This window comes from Mobula birostris, chromosome 4 (assembly GCF_030028105.1).
Source record: "Mobula birostris isolate sMobBir1 chromosome 4, sMobBir1.hap1, whole genome shotgun sequence".
Taxonomy (NCBI): Eukaryota; Metazoa; Chordata; class Chondrichthyes; order Myliobatiformes; family Myliobatidae; genus Mobula; species Mobula birostris.
This window is the reverse complement of record NC_092373.1, coordinates 165739981-165764767: the sequence shown is the minus strand read 5'-3', so window position 1 is coordinate 165764767 and position 24787 is coordinate 165739981. Positions and strand designations below refer to the sequence as shown.

Genomic DNA, 24787 nt, shown 5'->3' with positions numbered 1-24787 from the left:
AAAGGTGCAAAAGCCAGCATCTGTAATGGTATGGGGGTGCATCAGTGCCCATGGCATGGGTGAGTTGCATGTATGTGAAGGTACCATTGACTCGGAGACATATATTAGGATTTTAGAGAGACATATGTTGCCATCAAGGCGGCGTCTCTTCCCAGGCCGTCCATGCTTATTTCAGCAAGACAATGCCAGACCACATTCTGCACGGGCTACAACAGCGTGGCTTTGTAGACACAGAGTGCGTGTGCTTGACTGGCCTGCTGCCAGTCCAGATCTATCTCCTATTGAAAATGTATGGCGCATCATGAAGAGGAGAATCAGACAACGGAGACCACGGACTGTTGAGCAGCTGAAGTCTTATATCAAGCGAGAATGGACAAAATTTCCAATTGCAAATCTATTACAAATTAGTATCCTCAGTTCCAAAACGATTAAAAAGTGTTGTTAAAAGGAAAGGTGATGTAACACAGTGGTAAACATGCCTCTGTCCCAACTTTTGTTGAGTGTGTTTGCAGCGATCAAATTCTCAATTTGTGTATATTTACAAAATACAATTAAGTTAGTCAGTAAAACTATTGAAAATCTTTTCTTTGTACTTTTGTCAGTTAAATAAAGGTTCACGTGAATTAACATATCACAGATTTTTGTTTTTATTGCATTTTGGAAAATATCCCAACTTTTCTGGAAATGGGGTTTGTATATATACACACACACACACACAAACAGATACATACATACACATATATATTATATAAATATATATTTACTGTAATTTACAATTTATTATGTATTGCAATGTACTGCTGCTGCATAACAATATATTTCACAACATACGCCAGTGATATTAAATCTGATTTCATTGCACAGTGATGCCTATGACAATAAACCAGTCTTATCTAATCAAAATCCCTAATCTTCATGTCTTATTTTCGGCTGTTCTTTAGTTTCTTATGTCATGCATTACTGACCACTTAGTTGGAAGGCAGTGGGCCCAGGTTTCACATGAAGACAAATGTCCGGTGTGCTGCTGAAGAGCTGATGTGCACTCTTAAAGGTGCGGGCTTTCAGATGAGATATTAAATCATTACCCACATCTACTCTTTTAGGTAGATGTACTGTAGGTTCTACAGCATCATTTCAAAGATCAATAGGAATGAGATTCCCAATGACGGCAGATTCTTATCCTTCAAGCAACATTGTTAAAACAGGGCGTCTCAAAATATAATTCACTGCTGCATATTAGAGCTTCTATTGAACAAATTGGCTGAAGCTTTCCGCACATTACAACCTTGACTACATTTCAGAAGTACTTCATTGGTTTTACAACCTTTTGAAACACACTGAGGCTATAACAGGCACTATACAAATCTTGCAATTCATATTATAAATACTGTAAGTAACTGCACTTACTGGTGGTTAAGAAAACTGCCGTTCAGACATCCAGGTGAAGAAAATATCACATTCAATTCACTGTAGATAATGCAAAGGCGAGAGAAAAAAAAACAGGCAAATGGGTTAAATATATAAATTGCACTTTTAATAGCTTTCCTCGTAATTAAATCTGGTCACTGGCTAGATTTAATTATAGAAGATATATTTCATTTATCATCAATTCAATACAATTCTGTGTTTGATTAATTTACAAAACTAACCTAGACCAAGAGATAATGAAATAAAAACAGACAATGCTGGAAACATTCAGTACTTTAGGCAGCATATCTAGAGACAGAACTTGAAATAACATTTTGGGTCAAAGACATTTTGGCCTGAAACATTAATTCTGTCTCTCCTTTCACAGTATTTTAATCCTCACTGTGCTTACTTTAGATTGTTAACATCAGCAGGTTTTTTTTTATTTTCAAGTTTATGGAAGTGATAGAACTGGTGTCTGCACTGTGCTCAAGTCTGTTGCTGGAATCTAGGTGAACTTTATAGGCAGCCAGCAGCCTCTCCTTCACTATGCCAATCAAGCTTCTGCAAATGTCTTCATAATCTTATTTCTCAACCACAAATGGATCACACCAGCTTCCATCCAATACTGAATGCCCAATCAGTTCTTAAAGCGCTGCACCCAAAATAATGGTTTAAGCCAGGTAACTTGCTTGGTCATAAAATGTAACTCCGAATGTTGACGGCCACTTAAGAAACCCCCTGGAAAAATCGCTCCTTCACAAAGAAACACTTTATACTGCCAACAGATAATGTAAGTGCAGCACATTGTGAGGAAAGTCCACAGAGTCATAGAACACTACAGAACAGAAACAGGCCCTTTGGCCCATCTAGTCTGTGCCGAACCATTCATCCCATCAATCTGCATCCAGACAATAGACCTCCATACCCCTCCAATCCATACACCGATCCAAATTTCCCTTAAATGTTGAAATCAACCCTGTATCCACCACTTGTGCTGGCAGCTCATTCCAACTCTCACCACCCTCTGAGTGAAGAGGTTCCCCTCATATTCCCCTTAAACTTTTCACTTTTCACTCTTAACCCATGACCTCTGGTTCTAGTCTCACTCAATCTCAATGGAATAAGCTTACTTCCTTTCATCCTAGATATACCTCTCATAATTTTGTATGTCTCTATCAAATATTAAGGTTCCTTAAGGTTGTTATAGCCAGGGGTGGTAATGGGGCGAGCTCCCACTACCTTTTAAATGCTCCCAATGGTGTGCACCTCAAACGGCCTCTGACAACCAAGTCCAGCTACCGGCCTTCACCTTAGCTACTGAGCCTGACAGAATCATTTCTACTGACAGGAGAAGGGACAAAGATGGGATACCGGTGCCTTAAAACCAGTCGCTTTGACTGGTCATCAGCCGTGGTTGGCAGCTCATCTAGGAGAAGGGAAACCCTGATCTCAAACCTCCGCTGGCTTGCGGCTATGCCTATTCATGGGGAAGGCTACAGGAGTAAACCCCGAGGAAAAAATCCAAAGCTGGAGTTCCTAAGGCAGTGTTACATTGATTTCAATGCTGGCTGGCAAATCCTGCGATGCTGTTGGTACCAAATTGTATCGGTCTCTGCCGCTACTTTGGGTTCATCCGATGCGTGGAGAGGGGGAGCTTGCTCTCCATATCATACTGCCCAGGCTTGCGTACCTAGACAGCCAGGATGAAATATCCATGGCCAATTCCGACCGACAGAGGCTTCTCTCGCTCACTCACCATCAAATCTCCCTTCAATCCTCTACAGTGTAAGGAATAAAGTCCTAACCTACTCAACTTTTCCCTATAAATCAAGTCTTCATGTCCTGGCAACATACTTGTAAATTTTAACTGCGCTCTTTCAATCTTATTTACATCATTCCTGTAGGTAGGTAACTCAAACTGGACACAATATTCCAAATTAGACCTTGTCAATGTCTTTTACAATTTCAACATAACATCCCAACTCCTGTACTATATACATAGATTTATGAAGGCCAATGTGCTAAAAGCTTTCTTTACGCTCCTATCTATCTGTGATGCCACTTTCAAGAAATTTGCAGGTCCTCTCTTCTACCTTACTCCTCAGTGCCCTACTGCTCACCATGCAAGTCCCACACTGGTCAGTCCTCTCAAGGTTGTTTGACTGTCAGTCCAACATGCAGAAACTTGACAGGTTTAGTTCTTCATAGATGTTACAAGTTTGGGACAGGGAAGGGAAAAGGGGCAAGGGTAAACAGAGTAAGATAGTCAGGTAGATGGGGGTAATGGAGTGTTAAAGGTAGGTAAGTCCTGAGAGACCAGACCTTACCCACATCCCTCAAGGATTTGAACAATGACTCAAACTTGTTTCTTACATGTAGAGCCTTTGGGGCCTACTGTCAGGTGTCTGAGTGAAGGAACTGCTCATCAGAGGTGACTAAATGTAATTAGGGGCACCACACTGGACACACTGGCTTACCCTTCCAGCGAATTTGGAGGATTTTCTAGAGACAGTAGAGATTTTGTGGTCGTATCTCTCCAGTACTTTGAGGTACCTGCTACAGTTCAAGTTCAATTGTCATTCAGCTATACACATACATACAGCTAAATGAAATTTGTATTCCATGTGTAACGACCCAGGAAAGGTTTTCCTGCTAATGTAATGGTTTCTCTGTAGTGCAGTGTGTTTGGGTTACAACTAGAGATAACGGGGGCTTTGGAATGTGCACTGGCCAATGAGGGGAGATGTTTTTCTTTCTTGTGTGCCTGAGCGAAGGTTTTGCAGTCTTTTGTTCGGCGGAACATGGAGAGGGAAGGTGCCAGAACGGGGAAGTCACAGACTGCAGGACGGAGTGGACTTTGAATGGGGTCAGGAGTCGACGACCAGGGGGAAAATCAATGGCGAACGAACAGATGGGAAAACAGTGAGCTCCTACGTTGCGCATCAGACAGTTTTATGGGAATGGGCCCTTCTTTACTAACCTACAGTCAAATTAAGAATTATAAAACTCAGTCATTTATTTGCATATTGTGTACCGTTTGTTATTTCGTGATACTGATTTGTAACAGGGGAACACATCACGCAGCATCCACCCAAACAAGATTTCTCAAGTTTGGCCAGGCACGAGACTGCCTTCCTCTAAATTAAGCCGCTAGCTGAACCTCCAGCATTTTTTTGTATTACTCTGAATTTCCAGCATCTGCAGAATCTCTTGTGTTTACAATTCACTGCACCACTGTAAAGTCTCTTTGAGGGATGCCTACCCTTAAATCTACCCTTCGATGGGAGTTCAGTGAGACATGCTCTCAGTACTTCCCCCTTCAGAGATCTCTGCTGCTTCCTAACTCTTCAACCCATTACTTTCTTGTTCGTACTCCTTCTCCTGACCGCACCTTCTTATTCTGGCTTCTTTTCCCTTTCCTTCCAGTCCTAATGAAGGGTCTCGGCCTAAAATCGGCCGTTTATTCCTTTCCATAATTGCTGCCTGACCTGCTGAGTTACTCCAGCATTTTGTATGCGTCTCCTGGGAGTGTCCCAGGGAACGTCACAAGTCTCCCATGGCGATAGGAGTAGAGAGCTGACAGGAAACTGGGCCGAAGTGAACGCGATCAGAGAAATGGCACAAAAAGAACAGAATCAGTCCAACAGACAGGAAATGCTTCACTGCAGGAAGCACGCTATACTCTTGGGCATTTGAGATTCATGATCAAATCTAAAATTTAGATATTTGTCAAAGCTGGATCCATCACTTACTTAAGCACATCCTTCCCTGAAAGGCTGAGTAGCCACTTATTATTGCTATTGTTAATGATCCTGACACGCCTTAAAGGATCCAAACAGCGGAAGTCATCTGGGATTTGCGAGTTCTGTGAAAGAGAAATAAAGCAGTTGAGGAATTTATGGCGTAGATGGTTTAAATGACTGCCCTTCAAAATGGGACAGAGAAGTCCTAAAAAATGCTGGTGAACGCAGCAAGCCAGGCAGCATCTATAGGAAGAGGTACAGTCGACGTTTCCAGCCGAGACCCTTCCACAGAGTCCTGACGAAGTGTCTCGGCCCAAAACGTCGACTGTACCTCTTCCTATAGATGCTGCCTGGCCTGCTGCATTCACCAGCAACTTTTGTGTGTGTTGCTTGAAATTCCAGCATCTGCAGATTTCCTTGTGTTTGCAGAAAACTCCTGCTGTTTTACTATGGATTTATTAGTTGCTGAAAAAAAAACAAGGAAGAGATTAAGGAAAATCAAAAGGAAGTTTGAATCTTGCAAAACTGGCAGGTTAGTTTATGAATCCCATAAACGCTGTTGCTGTCTGGCTGTCTGACTCTGTGTGTGTGTGTCTCTCACACACACATGCAAACTTCTTCATGCATACTCACAAACACATTAATACTTTCACCCTCACACATAAACACTGACATACACATCACTCATTCATACAAGCAAACACACACAGCCCTCCAAGCTTTTACTGTTGCACATACTCACCCTATCATAGACACTCTTCCTTACACTCACACACAATAAGGCAAATAAACACACACACACACACACACACATGCGCGCACACAAATGCGCGTGCGCATGGAACATCAAACAGAGAACAAGCCCTTCAACCCGCAATGTTGTGCTGAACCAAATAAATTAGTGATCAAATGGCTGTCCTGTGGGGGCATGGCTTATTCTGATTGTTGTCAGCCGCTTTGTAGTGATTGGTTAGTTTAGAAACTACAGCTGCTTTTCCCATTGGTTAACTGCATGGTGTCCAGTTTCCAATATCCCAATATAGAATAGCACATGGAAGGTGCTTGCTCTCTCTTCCTTTGTTTAAGACAAACAGGTCTACATAACCATTGGGAAGGTATGCTAAGTATTTCTTGTGATTGGTTAGTTTAGAAAATGCAGCTGTTTTCTCCCATTGGTTAGCTGCCTGGTGTCCTGTTTCAAACATCCCAGGTATAAAATAGCACACGGAAGGGGCTTGCTCTCTCTTCCTTTGTTTAAGGCAAGAGGTGCACATAACCATTAGGAAGATACGCTCTGCACACGCCTTTAGCTAAGTAAGTTTGTTAAATATTCAGCTTTGTAGTGTCGGTAACTTGGAGAACATGAATGTTTGGTCGAATTTTTACTGTTTGTAATTAAATGATTAATATACTTATTCCCTATGTTTTCTGTCTCATTTGCCAGACGCGCGAACCTGATTCAATGCTACAATGGCAAACTAAACTAATCCCCTCTCTCCCTACAATGTAACTGTCTCCGGGACATGTTTCATTGAAATATTTATTTTATATGTTTTTGTTATAAATTCATGATTAATTTATCACCCTATATAAGGTTTATTTAATGCAGAGTGTAATGGGTCACATGACCAGAGTGTAACAGGTCACATGACCAGAGTTTGATAAAAGCATGACTGTGGTATTATGGGTCAGAATCAACATGGAAGCAGAGAAAGACATATGGCCCTAAAATAACCTCATTCAGCATGTGGTCCAAGAGGCGCACACAGTCATTGTTTTTCTTAATTTGCTTTATATGATGCTGTTCAGGTGGCTTTATATGAACAGTGTGATATGTTTTAGTGATTTATTTGATTTCAGCACACTTCTGATGTGCTAACGTGTTTGGGCCTGTTTATCAGCAGACACTAACTTGAGAGACTTTAAAAGACTGAGGGATGTATGTTTCAAACTTTATGTCCTTTATTTTCTTGTAGTTTTCACAGTATCTACTGAAGAGAGAGAGCGAGAGAAATAAAAATAAATCTTCAAGGACATATGTATGTTGCGTGGGCATTATTTCATTGGACCGGTGCAGTTACAATCCTCACATTCATGTGGCTATCTAAACCTCTGTTAAAAGTCTCTAACGTCTCTGCCTCTACGAACACTCCAGGCAGTCCGTTCCACGCACACGCCACTCTGTGTGGAAAAAACAACTTGCCTCTCACATTTCTTTTGAAATTACCTCCTCTCACCTTAAATGCATGCCCTCTGGTATGAGAGATTTTGACCCCGGGGATAAAGATCCTGTTTGTCCACTCTATCTATGCCTTTCATAATCTTATAAACCTCTATCAGATCTCCCCCAGCCTCCACCGCTCATGACCTAAGTTTGTCTAACCTTTCATTATAGCTCATGCCTCCTAATCTAGGTAACATCCTGGTAAACTGTTTCTGCCCCTTTCGATGATGGGGCAACTAGAACTGCATGCAATACTCCAGATGAGGCTGAGCTACAGTTATACAAAGCTGCAGCCGAACTTCCTGACTTCTGAACTCAGTGCCTTGACTGATAAAGGCAAGCAAGCCATATGCCTTCTCAACCACCCAATCAATTTCAGAGCAACATGTGAATATGCACTCGCCCATATTATCACACAAAAAACACACTCATACAAACACAGTAACAAACCCACAAACACTCGCACAACAATGATTGTACCATCAAGGTCAACGCCAGTTTTGGCATACTTGGATTAAAATGTGTGGCAAGGTGAAAAATGCCTATTCATCAAGGAGTCCAGGTTCCATTTTCCAAGATAAATATGAGGGTACACAGTTCAGCCTTTAATGTTTACATGCTTACTATCATGGTCCAAGATAATTCCTGTGTCCATAGCAACATGTTAATCACTGAAGTACAGTGAGTGGTGGATTGTCACGTTTGGTTCTGGGCTCCCCAGCTCCCCACTGCCTTGCACACATCCCTGAATAATTCCCTCACCCACAGACCTCTGCATTACAGATCAGAGAACATGGAACAGGCCCTTCGACCTACAATATCTGTGCTGAACATGATGCCACATTAAACTAAACCTATCCGCGGGCAGACAGGAGAACAGGACACAGATTTATCTTACACCTTCAATACAAGAAGATAACCCATGACATATCACATTTAACCAAGTACATTTTTCGTTAAATTTGGGTCACGGCTGTTACCTGGATGAGCATGCCGGTCAAATATGTGCACAGCAAGATCTCACAAATAACAGATTAGGTATGTTATTGGTTAACTTGTTTGTACTGCAAACAACGATCAAGTGGTCTAAATAATACATTGGAAGCAAATCTAACCCCCCCCCCCCACCCGAAGCAATAGAGAAATTGAATTGCTTATAATATTAAAATTTACATTGATAAGTGGCTACCAGATCTTCTGGAAATCCAAATAACTTCTCTTAGGAAGGAAATTTGCTTCCTTGCTCAGGCAACCTTTAACATGACTGAGGCCACATCCTAATGTGCCCCATGGTGTAGCTTAGCAAGCTGCCTGGTCAAGGAGACATTGGAATGGACCATGACGTTTATTCACCATGTACCCACAGTTCCTGCCAGCCCTTCTGTCTTTACATCAAAGAGCAGCCACATGCTTGAAACATTTTGAGAGTATGCCTTTCCTGGGTCTGGCTCACCTCGTAGTGAAAGAAGAGAGCAAAGCTCTGATCGCCTCCACAGGAGACCTGTTTCAGTACGCAGTAATTCGACTGGTCTGCCAACAGAACAAAGGAAGTCTCAGTGCACAATTCTGGTTGTGGTCTATAACACCGACAGAATTACTGACACTGACTTTACAACTCCCGCTCATCCCTTGTCAATCAGTCACCTCAGTGGGCACGATGAAGCCATTGCCATTGTTGTGGGAGATTGTGAAAGTCAGAGAAACGTCAGAAGAAGCTGTATGTCAGTGATAGCATCATTCCAGAGCACAGGCAATCTGCTGAAGGAACTGAGAAGCTTAAACAGCATTTGTGGGAGGAAGAGAATTGCCAAACGCAGGAGTTCAACCATTCCTCCCACAGATGTTGCTCAACCCACTGAGATTTTCCAGTAGGTTGTTTGTTGCTCGAAATTCCAACATCCACACTCTATTGTATCTCTCTCCAGAACACAGACTGATGTTTGCTTTGACCCTGTACTGAATGAGGAAGAGTAACCTGGGCAAAAATGGTTCTTGTTCAGAGGAAGTAATCAAGGCATCAGTTGCCTATTCTGGGGAGCTTGTGGCTCTGATCACATACTGCACACTCAGTTCAGCATCCACAAAGGATGGTGCCTTAGCATTCTCCTGGCATTGTTCTGAAGGATCAGTGAGATTAAATGCCCAACTGCTGCAGAGGGATCAGAATCCACAAGCCTCGGAAGTGAGTGTACCAATGGCTTGAGACCGGAAACGCTTATTATACAGCGAGAGCCTATCTAGACCTATGAAACACTGATATTTCTTCCTTAAAGTACACAGTGGGTATACAGGTTGACCTTCACTAATCCGGCACCATTGGGACCTGAGGAGTGCCGGATTGGTGAAAATGCCAAGTTACAGAAGGATCATATTAAGCACAATCAATGCCGGATTATCGAAGGAACCGGATTACCGGTAGTCGGATTAGTGAAGGTCAACTGTATTATACATAAAATGCTGGTGGAACGCAGCAGGCCAGACAGCATCCATAGGAAGAAGCACAGTCAACGTTTTGGGCCGATACCCAAGACCCGAGACTGTGCTTCTTCCTATGGATGCTGTCTGGCCTGCTGCGTTCCACCAGCATTTTGTATGTGTTGCTTGAAGTTCCAGCATCTGCAGATTTCCTCATGTCGACTGTATTATATATATTCTCTTCAATCAGTGTGAAACCAGGTAAAGTAAAATTGATACTCATCTTTCATCACTTGCTCTGCTTCAAAACTTCAGTTGACTTCAATTATCTCTTGTTGCAATAGATTCTTCCTTCAAAACTTTCCTATTGGTGAGTGATTCCTGCTTCTAATGGTGTTATTACTTGATAAGTGGCTCCCTTCTCCAATTTCCCCCTCACTCAGTCTTTATGGATAGTGGTATCTTGTGCCGGGGTAATTTCTTAGCTCTCCGTTACCTTGCATACATACACTCATGGACAAAATAAGACTATGGAAGAACTCAACTGGTCAAGCAGCATCCATGAGGAGATAGGAATTGTCGGTGTTTCGGTGTGTCGGTGCCTCAGCCCAAATGTCAGCCCCCCCCACCCCCTCCCCAACCTGATGAGTCTCTATAGCAAATTGTCTGTTGCTCCAGATTCCAACATCTGCAGTCTCTTGTGTTCCCTGAACAAATAACCTGCCCACAAAACTTTACATCACATCTGAATATATGGACAGAAGAAAGAATATGCATACATATTACACATGAAGTCAACCCAATGGCACTACACAACTAAAGAGGACACCTTGCCCTCATGGTCACTATTGTTATTTAGGTGAACTAGTTAATGCAGAGCAAGGTCCCACAATACTTCCTATATCCAATGGTTCTTCACTCGGTGAGGGATTGTATTTCCAACGTCTCCCCCAACTGCAGAATGACTCCCATCTCCAAAGGCCATCACACTTCAGTAGGGATCTTACCTCCAAACATCTCTTCAAAGGGCCAATCTGTTTACTTGGTGAGTGACTCTTACTTCCAGTGCTCTCTTTCCTTGGCAAATGATTCCCACGTCCAACAGACCCTTCCCTTCCATATGGCCATTTCTCCTTGGGCTGAGACTTAGCAATAAATTCAAGTGAGTACACTGTACTGAGAGATACCTATAACACTATCAGTTAGTTAGCTTGTAGAACCAAACTTGCTGTCTTAAATAAAATGACCCAAGTTTATAAATCTGTCCTGATGAGTAATTCACTCTTCGCTTCCTTTTCCCTCCTTTTACTTTGATGACCATCAGACACTGAACATAGAACAATACAGCACAGTAACATAACCTTCGGCCCGTAATGCTGTGCCAAGCTAATTACACTAGTAAGTTGATCCTGCTGACACCAAGTTTTACTTTCTAAATGTGATGGCAGACAAGAAAAATTTAAGTCTCAGGTGTGCAACAGTTAAATCAAAGTGTGTCCACCTGACAGGTGGTCATATCGAGCTCACTTTACTTATTCGAATCAGGATTAATCCCTGCGGCACAACCAAACCTCACTACTTATGATGCTAACTTACAAAATCTAACAAGAGAAAGAGGCCCACCTGGGATTTCCCTCATTTGCTTGATTCAACCCCTCAATAATGACCAAATGGGTCAATCCGTGAGGACTGCAACTGGTACTAATTTATTAATAGATCATCTGCAGTGATAACTCACAGAAGGAGAAACAACCCCTGACAAAATGGCACCAAAAATGAATCAAAGCCCATTCATTGGGTACAGGCTGCACAGCCTTCAAACAGAATACAATTATAGAGAGGTAGGCTTGGGAGTTTTCTACTCACCATTGGGATGCACCTTGTGTTTATGAGTTACCCAGTTCCCAGCTACTCGATATGGAACCTGAGCGTTAACCATGTGTCCGGATCCCAGCTGACCTTTGTTGCCACGTCCAAAGGCATAGATTAGCCCAGAAGAAGGGACAAAGGCAAGTGTGTGTTGCCTAAAGAAAGCAAAAGTGTTTCAAATGTTAAATGCCGAGTGACATTTCAACTAATATAAAGATTAAGTCAATAATTTGTGCAACTTATTTTAAACTACTGCATTGATCTTTTGTTATAAATTCATGACTGAGTTTATCAAATGTCCTCACTTTGCCCAGAGTTTTTAAGACAGAGCTGTAGGGAGATTTCAGCCACTCTTCCAATAGTTCTGCTTTTAATCACTGGCATTCCTCATGTAGTAGCTGCAGTTCGGTCTGTGCCTGGTTATTGTATGAGAGTGAAAGGTAGCATCTCAGGCTTGCCTTGGAATGGGTGCATTGTGCTCCACTAACCATGGGTCAAAGTCAACATCTCAGCTGAGCTTATGCACAAGTAGATGAACACACAGGTGCAATGAAAAACTTACTTTCAGCAGCATCACAGTCACACAGCAGCAGACACACAACAAAAACATAAATTAAACACAGATTATTGAAGAAAGAGGACAATTAGAACAAAAATCAACAAACAAGGTCCAGTGAAGCAGGAAGCACTTGCATCCAATTTGCACATGGCTACCTTCCACAAAGAGCAAAGTTATAGCTACTGTAGTGAGACTAATTGAGCAATAATTATTGGCTAGTATTCCAGAAAAGATTTCCTTCATTTGCCTTCAAAATAATGCCTTACGACCTTTAATTCCCTCCTAAGAATGCAGATAAGAGCTCTGTTTAGCACCTGATAGATTTGTCAGACTCAAGGACAGCTTCTATTCCACTGTTATCAGACTTCTGAAGGCACCTCTCACATGTTTAAAAGATGAACGCTTAACCTCCCACGCTACTTTCTCATAGCCCTTGCACTTAATTTGACTGCACGTTCTCTGTAGTCGCAACACCATATTCTGCATTAGGTTCTCTTATTACCATCTAGGGATGGGCAATGCCCACATCCCATAAATGAATATATTTTTAAAAAGTAATTACGTATGGGATGACCTGTCTGGACGGCACACCAAAGCTTCTCAGTATATGAAGGTATACGTGACAATAATAAACCAATACCAAAACTGATCATCTGAGAGAGTGTGCTTGAGAGAACAATGCTCCCCGAATACTCAAAAGGAGCATCACATCATTTTTTATTGCTCAGACTTTTGGGGTAGAATGTAAGCCTCTGACTCAAGGTGAGATTGCTGACAAATCTGCCATGGCTTACTTACTCCGTCAAGTCGAGAATGTCTCAAGTTGTAGGGACTGAATCACAGAAAATTATACGGTCTCCTAGATCTTGAAGTCATGGGTCACAGAAGTGTTTCCTCAGATTAGGTGAAAGAAATTCCAGAAGATGCCCTAATTATTCTGCCTAGTCCCATCGACACGCACCTAGACAATACTCCTTCCATCCATGTACTATCAGAATCTCTTAAATATGTGCAGTCGAATGCACATCCATCACTTCTGCTGGCAGTTCATTCCACACTCACACTACTCTCTAAGTGAGGAAGTCCCCCCTCATGTCTCCCTTAAATATTTCACCTTTCAGATAGCCTGAAAGGTGTTTTAAGTTAGCTATAATGGGCTGATTTACTCTCTTCATGGTCATGGTCATTGCCAGGGTTAGAATCAACTCTTGCCTTATCAAATTCTTGGACTTGCTGCAATTTGCCTATCCCCACAAAAGGTCTACAGCAGATACAATCTCACTGGCTCTCCACTCAGCCTCGGATCACCTGGACAACAGTATTACCTACATCAGGCCGCTACGTATTTATTACAGCTCAGCGTGCAACACAATCATACCCTCAGCTCTAATCAACAGATCAGAAATAACATCTCTTCCTTGCTGACAATCAACACCGGTGCACTTCAAGGATGCGTGCTTAGCCCGCTACTCTACTCTCTCTATTCTCAAACGGCATCTCTAAATTTGCCAACAACACAAGTATTGTTGGCAGAATTTCAGATGGTGATGAGGAGCCATACATGAGAGAGACAGATCAGCTGGTTGAGTGGCGTTGCAGCAACAATCTTGCACTCAGTGTCAGTAAGGCCATGGAATTGATTGTGGACATCCCGAAAGGGAACACACACCAGTCCTCATCAAGGGATCAGAAGTAGAAAGGGCGAGTAGTTTCAAGTTCCTGGGTGTCACCACTCTAAAGATCCATCCCGGATCCAACACACTAGTGCAGTTACATAGAAGGCATGACAGAGGCTACATCTCATTAGGAGTTTGAGGAGACTTGGTATGCCGCCAAAGACTCTCGCAAATTTCCACAGGTATACTGCGGAGACCATTCTAACTGGTAGCATCACCGTCCGGTATGCACAGGATCAGAAAGAGCTGCAGAAAGCCGTAAACTCAGCCAGTTCCACCAGGGGCCTAGCCTCCTTAGCATCAAGGGCACCTTCAAAAGGCAATGCCTCTAAAAGACGGTATCCTCGTTAAGGATCCCTGTCACCCAGGACATACTATCTTCTCATTACTACAATCAAGGAGGAGGTACAGGAGCCCAAAGACAGTCAATATTTCAGGAGCAGCTTCTTCCCCTCCGCCATCAGATTTCTGATTGGACAGAGAACCCGTGAACACTACCTTACTATTAGTCTCCTCTCTTTTTGCACTACTTCTTTAATTCATTTTTATATATACTTAATATAATTAATAGTTTTTAAATTATTATTTATTGCAAAACAACAAATTTCACGATATATGCCTGTGATATTGAACCAGATACTGATGCAAGTGACACAAAATATATCCCACAAAGCATCCATATGCAACTGTCCTGGTCACACAGACAGAGGCCCTATATTGGAAAGACAATACGGACAGGAGTTAACTATTCACCCCCCTACTGTAATCATGCTATATCTGAATCTCCACTTATCCAACTTTTCTCTGCACCTAGTAAGTCTGAATCAGAGTCAGACTCAGGTTTATTATCATCCATAATTAATTACCCATACCATAATTAATGAATATGTTAGTCTTTTCCTTGGGAATTTCAGCTCTGTTTTCAATGAGTACTTCAAAGGTTCAGTGCTACTTAGGGAAGGAGTTCCAGATTGCACTTGCTGGAATCATTCCTTGACAATTTTGTGATTGTGTTGGAGACCCTCTGTGGATTAGAAGGAGAGAAAAAGAAATAGAAGAGGTATGGGTCACCTGAAATTGGAGAATTCAATGTTCATGCCATCGGGGTGTAAATCACCCAAGTAGACTGTAAGCAGCCATTCCTCTAGAGTGCATTTGGCCTCAGACTGGCAGTGAAAAAAGCTGAGGGCAGGCAGATTTGTGTAGGATTGTAGTGGCAAATTAAAATGGCTAGCGACTGAAAACTCCAGATAGCCACTGTGAACAGAGTGCAGGTGCTTGGCAGAGCTGTTGCCTAGCCTGTGCTTGGCCCCACCAATGCAGAGGAGGCCACCGGATTCAGTAGATGAGTTTAGCGGAGGTGTATGCGAATCTCTGCATTACCTGGAAGAGCTGTTCAGGTTGCGGGAGGCAGGTGACGGAGCAGACATAGATACAGGTGCTGCAGGGCGAAAATGTGGGTGGGTATCCAGCATGCTCACTCACCTGCCGCAGCTTATTTGGGAGACTTCGCTTCCCATCAATTCTTGGACTCTGCGGGGATTAATCTCATTATTTCTGAAGTTGTGGCCTAGCTGTCCACAAAGGCCAGCTCCGAATGTGAAAACGCCTCCATTCTGAGGGGAGATACACCGTACAGCATTAGCCATCCCATCACAGAACAAGGGAGAAGATCATTTGCCCCACGGAATCCACACCGACCGGGAAAGAGCTCGTTCCACCTCCCAGCTCTCAGAACACAGCCCTGCAGGTCACAGTGCGTCAAGTTCCCATTCTGCTACTTTATAAAGACAGTGAGAGATTCTGCCTTTACCACCTTTTCAGGCAGTTAGTTCAGAACCCCCACTGTTCTGCAAGGAAACGGTTTGCTGGCTGCATTGTAAGCAAGACATCACTGGTGGGCATCAGCACATTGTGCAATTGAGGAGGATACCGGTGAAATAATTTTAAGAGCGGCTACAGTCAGTGCTGTGTAAAGTTTGACTTAAAGTGTTGTTAACCACTGGTGCACTGGCCCCAATCCCAAAGAGCGTAATTCAAAGAGGACTTGGGAAAAAAGCAGGAGGGGAATAGTGTCATGAATGCAGGGATTTCAGTTCTGGGAAGAGCCAAGAGAAACTGAGGTACTTTCAACCAAAGCTGATTGACTGGAGATCTAATGGAAGTGTTGAAAATTCAGAGGGGGATTCACAGAGTTAGCACAACTGGGAAGGAAAAAAGATATAAATCATTTGAAAAGATTTGTGCTTTGTTTGCTTCATGTGATTGTCTTCACTACTTTCATTTATCTCACCCACTATATTCACAGATAACTAAATTCATTTTTTAAAGTAAGGGGTCACTCATTTCAGACACAAGTAATGTGTTCTTTCCTCTCTTGGAGGGCAAGACCCTTTGGCGCTCTGGTTCAGTGGAAACAGTCTTGAAAGCAGAATGTTTAAGGCAGAGCTAGCTTGATTCTTGAGAAGCAAAGGGTCAAAGTTTGATAAAGGTAGACAGAAGTTTAAAGTTAAGGTTACCATCATGTCAGACATAATCTTGTGAAAGGATGGGGTGGAGCAATTACCTTGGTTAAAGCTGCAGTGTGCTCATCGCCACAACTGATGTAAACTATTTTCTGGCTCCGCAGGAACTTCACATGGTTAGGGACATCTCGATCTACAATGACAAACAGGGACCATCCATAGTAACTTCCAGTACTGCACACAGCCCCCTCACTAACAGAAATACGAAGGACTAGATATTCTTCAACACATGAGCAGGATATGCTTGATGGTATAAAAGCAGCAGTGAAAAAGAAAAAAGCATGCCAATTTGGGGAAAAAAAACAACAGAATTTCAATTAAAACCTGGGTCATTTGGTGCCTGATTTTAGAGACTGCCTCATATACAATGTAAGATCAGGTTAAAAAAAAACAGACAAATAGTCTATATGATTGTTGCTTCCGTTTTAATTGTCTGAGAACAACAGAAAGGAATTTTCCATTGTTTTTCTCTTCCTTATTTTTCCCTTTTTTTTCTGCTTTTGTTCCAGTTGAACTATGGAGAGGATGGAAATGACTGGTTTGATACTCCAGATATCAGGAGTGGGTGCCAGGCTTGTTGGACTAGATGGGCTTCTGTCAAACTCACATTAGACATGAGATCCCCTGCCTTGAACCAACTGGCTTATCAAAGTTTGGTTCCTAGCTGCACCCCCGATCTCCCCTGCAACCATGTGCTGCCCTGTTAATTGTCTACCTCTGTTGTCATTGAGTCCAAGCTGACCACAGTTGTTTCTCCCCCAGCCAAACACGGCACCCGAGAGCGACAGAGTGAAGCTGTGTGTTCCTCCTGTAGCAACCTGAGCCAGAGGAATCCCAGAGAGAGACTTCACACACTGGGGGCTGGACTGGGAGGGAAATCCCTTCCCTAAACCCAGTTGGCCATGGGAGTTCTGACCCCAGGAAAACAGCTGACTGTCTGGAACGGGAAAAAAAAGGCAAAATTAGTGACTCCATTTGGTAACCAGAGGCTATGAAACGAACACAAAGGAACCAATTATTTAGCTGTTTGAGGAAAATGATCTTGGCTTTCTAAGCATCAGCCATAAACCGATACTGTACTCAATGTACGCAGCCAAAATTGCCAGCCTTTGAAAAGAATGTCTTCTATCCTAACACGTTCAATATAAAGTCAATAGCCATGGTGTACAGAGTAACCTTCTCTGAAAGGGGCATCACACGTGAAAAAAGCTCACTGGCCTTCATAAACCTGGGCATTGAAATAGGACATTATGCTGCAGTTGTGCACGATGTTGATGATCCATTATCTTCTACAGAAAGAGTAAAATGTTGAGTAAATGGCTGAGCTGACATTAAACACACTGCATAATAAAGAGTTCTCAAGAGTTCGTAAGGGGCCACTGGCCATACTTTTTACCAGCACCACCTATGGATAGGGATTGCCGTCTTATAACCACACCTACCCACAAACAGTCTGTGGTGTGTCTACCATGGGGGAAGTTAAACGTACTGCCATCCCCATCACTTCATGCTGCTCCCAGCGCATCTCCCAAGCCCGGTTCAGGGTAGGCTACAGTAAGGACAAAGGCTATGACAACTCAGTGCTAGAGCAGGTTCAACACATTCAGGTTATGCTTTAGTACCTCTGGTAAGAGCCAGGCAGTGCCAGCTTCCACATGTGACCTGGATGACAATGTGTCCAGTCAGCGTCCGGACTAACCTGCAAGACCAAAGCTCAAGTAAGAATATGAAAGAGGAAGGGAACAAAATATAGCAAATCTACACAGATTCTGTGAAAGGATTGAGAATAAAGTCAACAGGACACATTTCCATTATGGAGTAAATCTGTGTTCAAACACACAGTCTGGAAGTGCAGAATCTCTTGCCCAATCTCTACCTGGTCCTCCACAAACCATTACACCAGTATCTCACAAAGATAATTTAAACAAATGAAAGAAAGTAAATTTGTGTTATTTGTTCATTCAACCAACAAGTTCAGAAACAGTTATTACCTTTCAACCATCAGGCTATTGAACCAGTGTGCTAAACTTCATTCACCTCAACACTGAACTGGGTCCAAAGCCCTTGGACTCACTTTCAAGGACTCTACAACTCACGTTCCCAGTATTGTTTATTTATTTATAGTACTTTCACAGTTTGCCTTCTTTGCTTATTGGTTGCCTGTCAGTCTCTGTGTGCAGTTTTTCATTGATTCTATCGTATTTCTTTGTTCTACTGTGAATGGCTGCAAGGAAATGAATCTCCAGATAGTAACTCATTCTGTATGTCATCTGAATCGAAGTGTCTGTGAAGCTGTTGCATGTAAGTTTCTCATTCTACCTGTACCTCACCATACTTGTGCAGAATAAACTTGACTTGACTAAAAGCTCTCCATTCCTATATTTTAATTACTAATGGAACTTATTTTATACTTTTTCTAAAATTGATTTCCAGAATGTGCCACACTGTGGTGCATCTCGTGGCACTGTTGCCTCTCATCTCCAGTGAATGAGGTTCAGTTCTGACCTCTGGTGCTGTCTGTGCAGATTGGCACTGTCCCCTCATCTCCATTGGTTAGGATACCGACTGTAAGCTGTAGAAGATATGAGTAAGGCCACTTCTGGAGTACCAGGTACAATAGTGATTGCCCTGCCATAGGGAGGATGTCATTAAACTGGAAATAATACAAAAAAGACCTACAAGGATATTGCCAGGACCAGAGGGATTGCGTTACAGGGAGAGGCTGGATGGACTAGGTCATTTTTCCTGAAGCGTGATGAGATGGGAAGCAACTTTATACAGGTTTAGAAAATATACAAGGGGCATAGATAAGATGAGTAGAAAAAGTCTTTACCCCAGAGTAAGGAAATCCAAACCTAGAGGGCATGTGATTAAAGTGAAAGGGGTAAGAGCTCAAGGGGATCACAGGGGCAACCATTCCACACAGAGGGAACAAACCGCCAGAATAACCGGCTCTGGCAGTAAGTAGAGCATTTAAATGATATTGGGATAGGTACAGTACATAGATAGGAATGACTGAGAGGGATATGGGCTTAATGCTGGCAAATGGGACAAGCTCAGTTAGACAACCTGGTCAGCATAGATGTGTCGGCCAAAGGGCTTGTTTCCATGCTGTGTATCACCATAATTTTTCAACTCTCCTATGAACAACATCGCGGGAGAACCCCCCCGCCATGTGCACCCATTCTCGGGTAAAAAATGCTGACCTGATCAGTAACGCTGATACCCAACAAACAAAAAAAAGTATTAAACTCGCCACAAGAACATCCTGAATTTCACAATTCCATTTTGGACATAATCAGTACCTTGGTATTCGGACCGTCTCTTCTGTAGAATTGATTCCCAGCTGACCATCCTTTCCTGCTCCCCATGCAAAGACTTGACCCTGATCATTGACAGCCACAGTGTGGGCTTCTCCACAGGCTGTGTGGACAATCGTCTGGGCATCTAGTGCGGTAACCTGTTCTAATAAACAGAGAAAAGGGTAAATGATGCCAGGGGAACAGCTCAATATTAGTGTGGGAAAAGTGCAAAGTTAAAAAAATTAATAAGCAACATAGAGAACTTTACTTAATAATTCAAGTAAAGTCCAGTTTATTTTCATATGGACAAGTACAGTGAGGCACAAGTACAACAAAAAACTTCTTTGCAACTGCATCACCGGCATATAGATATGGATAACACACAGAACGTACATTATCTATAATTCATACAAAAGTTATACAAGACAGGTCAGGCTACATCTGCGGGAAGAGAAATAGAATCAGTCTTTCAGATCAAGGACCCTTCGTCACAACCCAGTTTCAGTTGGATCAATGTTGGAGACTTGGAGCTGGAGATATTTGCCTCCAGAGGGACGTGGCTGTGAAAGGTAGTGCTTTGGTCAACACCTTCAGCAAAGGCTCAAAGGGGAAAAGGTGACATGTAGAATGAACAAGACAACAGATACAGAAGGAAATCCTGTCAGAAAGTAAAGGAGCACTTCTTCAAGTTAAACATTCCTGGAAAAGAAATGACAGTGAATTCAACAACCGAAAACTGCAGATCTGACAAAGGACTTCAATCCTGAAACATTAACTCCATTTCTCATTCCACAGATGCAGTCTGACCTCTGGAGTGGCTCCAGTATTTTCCGTTTTGTTTTAGATTTCCAGTATCAGCATTTTTATGGTTTTCACCTCAGAATCACAATCAACTTTATTATCACTGACTTATATGACATGAAATTTGTTGTTTTGTGTCAGCAATGTGGTGCAAAAATATAACATTACTTTAAAATACTATAAATTAGTGCCAAGCAAAAGGAAAAATGAAGCAGTGTCTATGAGTTCATGGTCTGTTCAGAAATCTGATGGTGGAAGGGAAGACACTGTTTCTGAATCCTTGAGTGTGGGTTTCCAGACTCCTGTACTTCCTCCCCGATGGTAGGAACAAGCAGAGGACATGCCCTGGATGTAGCATTAAAATTCAGTTTATTACTTTCCACAGATGTTAACTGCTGGATATTCTCAGCATTTCATTTTGTTCTATGATTTATGTGCCTGCCAAGTTTAAATATTACAGCTCTAGCACATTGTTCTCTTTCTCTCTCTCTCCCTTTCCAGTGCTCTCATTATTCTCTCCCTATTAACACTCCTTCAAGCAGATCAAATGCTCATTCGTCATCACATGGACAATAACAATTGCATTTCTGACACATTGGTAACCTTGATTTCCCTTCATTCATTCATTCACTCCTTCCATCCACTCTCCTCCCTGCAACTTCAACACACTTGCGGTTTTTCGGTTACAATGGAAAGTCTTCAACCTGAAATGTAAACCCCATTTCCTTTGCCACAGATGTTGCCTGACATGCTGAGCGCTTCCAGCACTGTGTGTTTTTAACTTCAGACTTCCAGAATGCGTAGTTTTTGTTTTTGCTTTTCCATTACAGGTTTTGTTGGGGAGTATTTTTGGAATCTTTGAGCAAAAGCTGATAAAGAAGGAGGAAATAATAATAATACAATAAGCTTGAGGAAAACTGGAAGAAGGTCATGATGGAAGAGGACATATGGATTGACGGTATTGGAGACAGAAAAAACAGCAGATGCTGGAATCTGGATTGATGTGACGAAGGGCCTCTTCTGCATTGGTTCACTACAGGGATTGCTGTGACTTCAAATCCTCTAGCTGAAGATATGGTGGAAGCAGATTCAATAGAAGCTTTGAAAAGGAAACTAAATACATGCATGTAATAGAAAAATGATTAAGGGCTTGGAAACTGTACAGAGATGCGAAATTAAGTGGATGCTCCTTTCAGAGCTAGAACAGATACAGTGAACCAAAAGAACTCTCTCAGTAGCTGAGTCATGATATCAGAAATGGAATCTGGAGTTATGCTAATGCTATCAGAATTTCCAACACTGCAACTACAACATATAGCCGTAAAATTCAGAATAACTACAGAAGATTTCAGCCCCTGCACAAAGGGAAAGTTCCCATTCATGCATGGAGACACAAGGGACTGCAGATGCTGGAATCTGGAGCAAAAATCAAACCCAGCATGTTGAGCCACATCAGAAAGTGGAAAGGGTTTGTCATTCACAAACAAGAGAAAATCTGCAGATGCTGGAAATCCAAGCAACACACACAAAAGGGTCTCGGCCCGAAACTTCAACTATAGTCCTGCCAAACAGTCTCAGCCTGAAACATGAACAGTACTTTTTTCCATAGATGCTGCCTGGCCTACTGAGTTCTGTGTGTTGCAAGGAAGTGTCATTGTTTTAAATCAAGACACTGCACCAGCACCAATGCAAGTCTCCTGAAATTGGCAGCAAATACCTTTCACCTTGGCCTTTGTGTTTCCCCAGTAATTTGTTCAGTTTTGTTGTTCCTGTTCAGTCTTAAAGGTAAAATCCATAAATTATGGGTACCGACCCAGCGTCTGGGCTTTGTATAACATCATATTGTAAACTATGCCATATCAACCGTCTGAGGCTAACATGTTTCAAGTTCAGCATGACAAAGGAACCATCCATGCCAAAGTGATGATCTTGTATGGAATGACTGACTACAAAAGAAGACAAAGGCCACAAAGCAAAGGATATATCACAAAGGACTTGGTTGATGGATTAAATTACTGATTATACAGTAATTTAGAAAGTGGGGAAAAAGAGCTTTTGGGACGTGTTGCAGAACTATGTTAATGAAACTATGAGATTCCACATGGATGGGCTGAGAGGCACCAAACTACAGAAATCAATACCGAAAGTATTAAATTAATTTCCAGTCATAAATAAAGAGTGTAGAAGGAAGAGTTTACTCAGTATATTGAGATGGTTATGGTAGACCAATCAGTGCAGACAAAAATAAAGGAATTTCCGTATCGTTACTTTTCAATTGAACCTGATAGTGTCAACATTGTTTTTTTCCCTTCCGGTAGCCTTTCCCCTCTTTTCTTTGAAAGATAGAAGATTTAAACTTCTTCAGGGTAGGCATCCCTGGAAGCGATAAGTTGCTGAGTTCCTCCAGCATTTAGTGTGTGTTGACCTGTTTTCCTTCTCCACCCCCCCCCCCACCGTTTTCCCCCTCATTCCTGTGGTACCCTCACCCCTTCTTTTCCCCTATCACTGATGATCTGCCCTTAAACTCGCTCAGGTTTGCCACCTCCTTCCCCCTATTGCATGCTCTACTGTTCTCTCCTGTCATATTCCTTCTTCCCGAGCCCTTCTGCCTCTTTCACCATCATTTCCCAGCTTCTCACATCATTCCCTTTCATTCCAACTCTCCCATCCACCTACCTTCCCTCTCTCACCCAGACTCACTTCTTACCTGCTCACTGTTACTTCTCCCTTCCCCCCACCCCTTATTCTAGCTTCTGCACCCTTCGGCAGGGCTTCGGCCTGAAACTTCGACTGTACTTCTTTCCGCAGATGCTGCCCGGCCTTCTGAGATCCTCCAGCATTTTGTGTGTGTTGCTCGGATTTCCAGCATCTGCAGATTTTCTCGTTTGTAATTTGTTCTGTGAACCTGGCTTTATCTCTGTACCTGTCCAAATATATTAAGTCTGAGCCCTCTCATTTTAGATTTGTCTGCCTTCTGATATAGACTGTGATAAAACCCCTTATCTGCATATACTCAGTGGCCAGTTTATTAGGTACCTCCTGTAATTAATAAAGCAGCCACTGGGTGCATATTTCAGGCCTCTGCAGCTGTAGTTATCCACTTCAAGGTTCGACACGTTGGAGGTTCTGCACACCTCTGTTTTAACAGATGGTTATTTGAGTTCCTGTCGCCCTCCTGTCAGTTTGAACCACTCTGACAATTCTCCTCTGATTCCTTTCATTAACAAGGTGTCTTCGCTCACAGAACTGCTGTCGTTGCTAATAAAATAATTTGTTTTATTTTACTTCTGCACAAGGAGAACAGTACAGCTCCTGTCACCCACATTGTTCTGAAGTCTGAATAGAAAACTGCTATTTTTAAACAGAATTGGCCTCATCAGTTACAGCTAGTGATCCTTGTAGATTGTATACATTTGAATTTCTTACTCGCAAAGTCACTCGCCATTCACAATTGAGATGTTAAAAGTCAATCGAAACTTCAAGAAGGCAGCCGATGATATTTTGAAGTTAGTAAGGACAATAGAGCCTTCAAAGTTCAAAGTACATTTATTATAAGAATAAATCAAGGAAGGTAGTGCACCCGTGGCTGACAAGAGAAATTAGTGATAGTATCAATTCCAAAGAAGAAGCATACAAATTAGCCAGAGAAAGTGGCTCACCTGAGGACCGGGAGAAATTCAGAGTTCAGCAGAGGAGGACAAAGGGCTTAATTAGGAAGGGGAAAAAAAGACTATGAGAGAAAATTGGCAGGGAACATAAAAACTGACTGTAAAAGCTTTTATAGATATGTAAAAAGGAAAAGACTGGTAAAGACAAATGTAGGTCCCCTGCAGACAGAAACAGGTGAATTGATTATGGGGAGCAAGGACATGGCAGACCAATTGAATAATTACTTTGGTTCTGTCTTCACTAAGGAGGACATAAATAATCTTCCAGAAATAGTAGGGGACAGAGGGTCCAGTGAGATGGAGGAACTGAGCGAAATGCATGTTAGTAGGGAAGTGGTGTTAGGTAAATTGAAGGGATTGAAGGCAGATAAATCCCCAGGGCCAGATGGTCTGCATCCTAGAGTGCTTAAGGAAATAGCCCAAGAAATAGTGGATGCATTAGTGATAATTTTTCAAAACTCGTTAGATTCTGGACTAGTTCCTGAGGATTGGAGGGTGGCTAATGTAACTCCACTTTTTAAAAAAGGAGGGAGAGAGAAACCGGGGAATTATAGACCGGTTAGCCTAATGTCGGTGGTGGGGAAACTGCTGGAGT

General features: G+C 42.4%; 1 protein-coding gene across 7 annotated transcripts in view; it reads right to left on the bottom strand.

The window, feature by feature from the left end:
• The window catches only part of LOC140196727 (probable E3 ubiquitin-protein ligase HERC3), a 104294-nt gene that overhangs the window by 50002 nt on the left and 29505 nt on the right, over positions 1 to 24787 (bottom strand). For 6 of the 7 annotated variants that reach the window (XM_072256410.1, XM_072256405.1, XM_072256408.1 and 3 more), the window contains 9 exons: positions 19727 to 19886; positions 18044 to 18120; positions 17137 to 17358; positions 16463 to 16554; positions 15382 to 15512; positions 11659 to 11816; positions 8831 to 8907; positions 5163 to 5275; positions 1408 to 1467 (listed from right to left, as the gene is read on the bottom strand). In XM_072256410.1, coding sequence (XP_072112511.1) covers positions 1408 to 1467; positions 5163 to 5275; positions 8831 to 8907; positions 11659 to 11816; positions 15382 to 15512; positions 16463 to 16554; positions 17137 to 17358; positions 18044 to 18120; positions 19727 to 19886 — 1090 coding nt within the window. The remainder of the gene's footprint in view (positions 1 to 1407; positions 1468 to 5162; positions 5276 to 8830; positions 8908 to 11658; positions 11817 to 15381; positions 15513 to 16462; positions 16555 to 17136; positions 17359 to 18043; positions 18121 to 19726; positions 19887 to 24787) is intronic. The other variant, XM_072256411.1, reaches the window with a different exon arrangement.